The sequence below is a fragment of the Vigna radiata genome, chromosome 10 (assembly GCF_000741045.1).
Source record: "Vigna radiata var. radiata cultivar VC1973A chromosome 10, Vradiata_ver6, whole genome shotgun sequence".
Classification (NCBI taxonomy): Eukaryota; Viridiplantae; Streptophyta; class Magnoliopsida; order Fabales; family Fabaceae; genus Vigna; species Vigna radiata.
In genome coordinates, this window is record NC_028360.1 from 40,863 (window position 1) to 42,300 (window position 1,438).

Here is a 1,438-nt window from a genome sequence, read left to right on the forward strand (position 1 = left end):
TCAAATTGATGCTGGTGAATCTACAAGCATCAATTTGCCAAGTAGAAAATTGTGACGCTGGCGTGGCAATGATTTAGTGAAAATGTCACCTATTTGAACAACTGTGGAGACATGTGGTAGAGTGATGACCCTACGATCATATGCTTCTCGGATAGAATGATAGTTGACCTCAATGTGTTTCGTCCGTTCATGGTAAACTGGATTTGCTGCAATCTGTATGGCACTGGTGTTATCAGTATGTAGTGGAGTGGGTTGTGCTTGAGAAACTCCAAGTTCTGTAAGAAGACCACGTAGCCATGTTATTTCAGAACAAGCAGCAGACATTGCGCGATATTCTGCTTCAGTGGACGACTTGGAGACTGAGTGTTGTTTCTTACATTTCCATGAAATAGGAGCATTCCCTAGGAACATACACCAGCCAGTAGTTGATCTCCTAGTGTCTGGACAACCAGCCCAATCAGCATCACTATAAGCTTGGAGTTGAAGAGAAGAATTACCAGGAAAGAATAAACCACGACTTGAGGTGCCAAGGAGATATTTAATGATACGTTGTACTGCTGAAAAATGGAAGTGCCTTGGAGATTGCATGAACTTACTAACAGTGTGTACAACATAAGAAATATCAGGGCGAGTGATAGTCACATAGATGAGACTACCAACTAGTTTCCGATATTGAGTGGGATCGTCAAGAAGCTCTCCTTCATGTTGCCTATATTTAACGTTAACTTCCATTGGAGTGTCAACAGGGGTAGCATTGGTGAGTCCCGCTAGCTGGACCAAATCTTGAATATATTTATGCTGATTTACAAAAGTACCTTCAAGATGGTAATGGACCTCTAAACCCAAGAAATAATTGAGATGGCCTAACTCTTTCATGTGAAAAGTTGAATTCAACATTTGTTTGATTCTAGAAATAACATCTTGATCAAAACCAGTGACCACAATGTCATCCACATAAACAAGAAGTATGACGATCCCTTTAGGAGTCCATTGAAGGAAGAGTGATGGATCATATTGACTTTGATTGAAAGAAAAACCAAGAAGAGTAGAGCGAAACTTTTCAAACCATACTCTTGGGGCCTGCTTCAAGCCATATAAAGATCGTTTTAATTTGCAAACAGTATTCGGGGAGAGAGTCGACATACCACCAGGAAGTGTGATGTAAACTTCCTCCTTAAGGTCACCATGGAGGAATGCATTTTTGACATCCATTTGATGTAATGGCCAAGATTTGGATGCAGCAAGAGCAAGGATAGTTCGCACAATGGTCATCTTTGCAACTGGAGCAAAAGTCTCATCATAGTCAAGGCCATACTCTTGCTTATTTCAAGCACAACCAGTCGCGCCTTGTACCGGTCTATGGAGCCATCCGAACGCAGCTTTATGGAGAACACAAACTTGTTGCCTAAAGGTTTAACAGATGGAGGACATGGCACTA

General features: G+C 41.4%; 1 protein-coding gene across 1 annotated transcript; it reads right to left on the minus strand.

Moving 5' to 3' along the window:
* Positions 1-1,272, minus strand: LOC106774644 (uncharacterized mitochondrial protein AtMg00810-like). Its single transcript, XM_014661688.1, has one exon. The coding sequence runs from the start codon at positions 1,270-1,272 to the stop codon at positions 1-3; it is 1,272 nt and encodes a 423-aa protein (XP_014517174.1).
* Positions 1,273-1,438: the final 166 nt, after the last annotated feature.

What these genes read in the sequence shown, in the direction of transcription:
- LOC106774644 (XM_014661688.1), bottom strand. Translation starts at nt 1,272, where the DNA reads ATGACCATTGTGCGAACTATCCTTGCTCTTGCTGCATCCAAATCTTGG.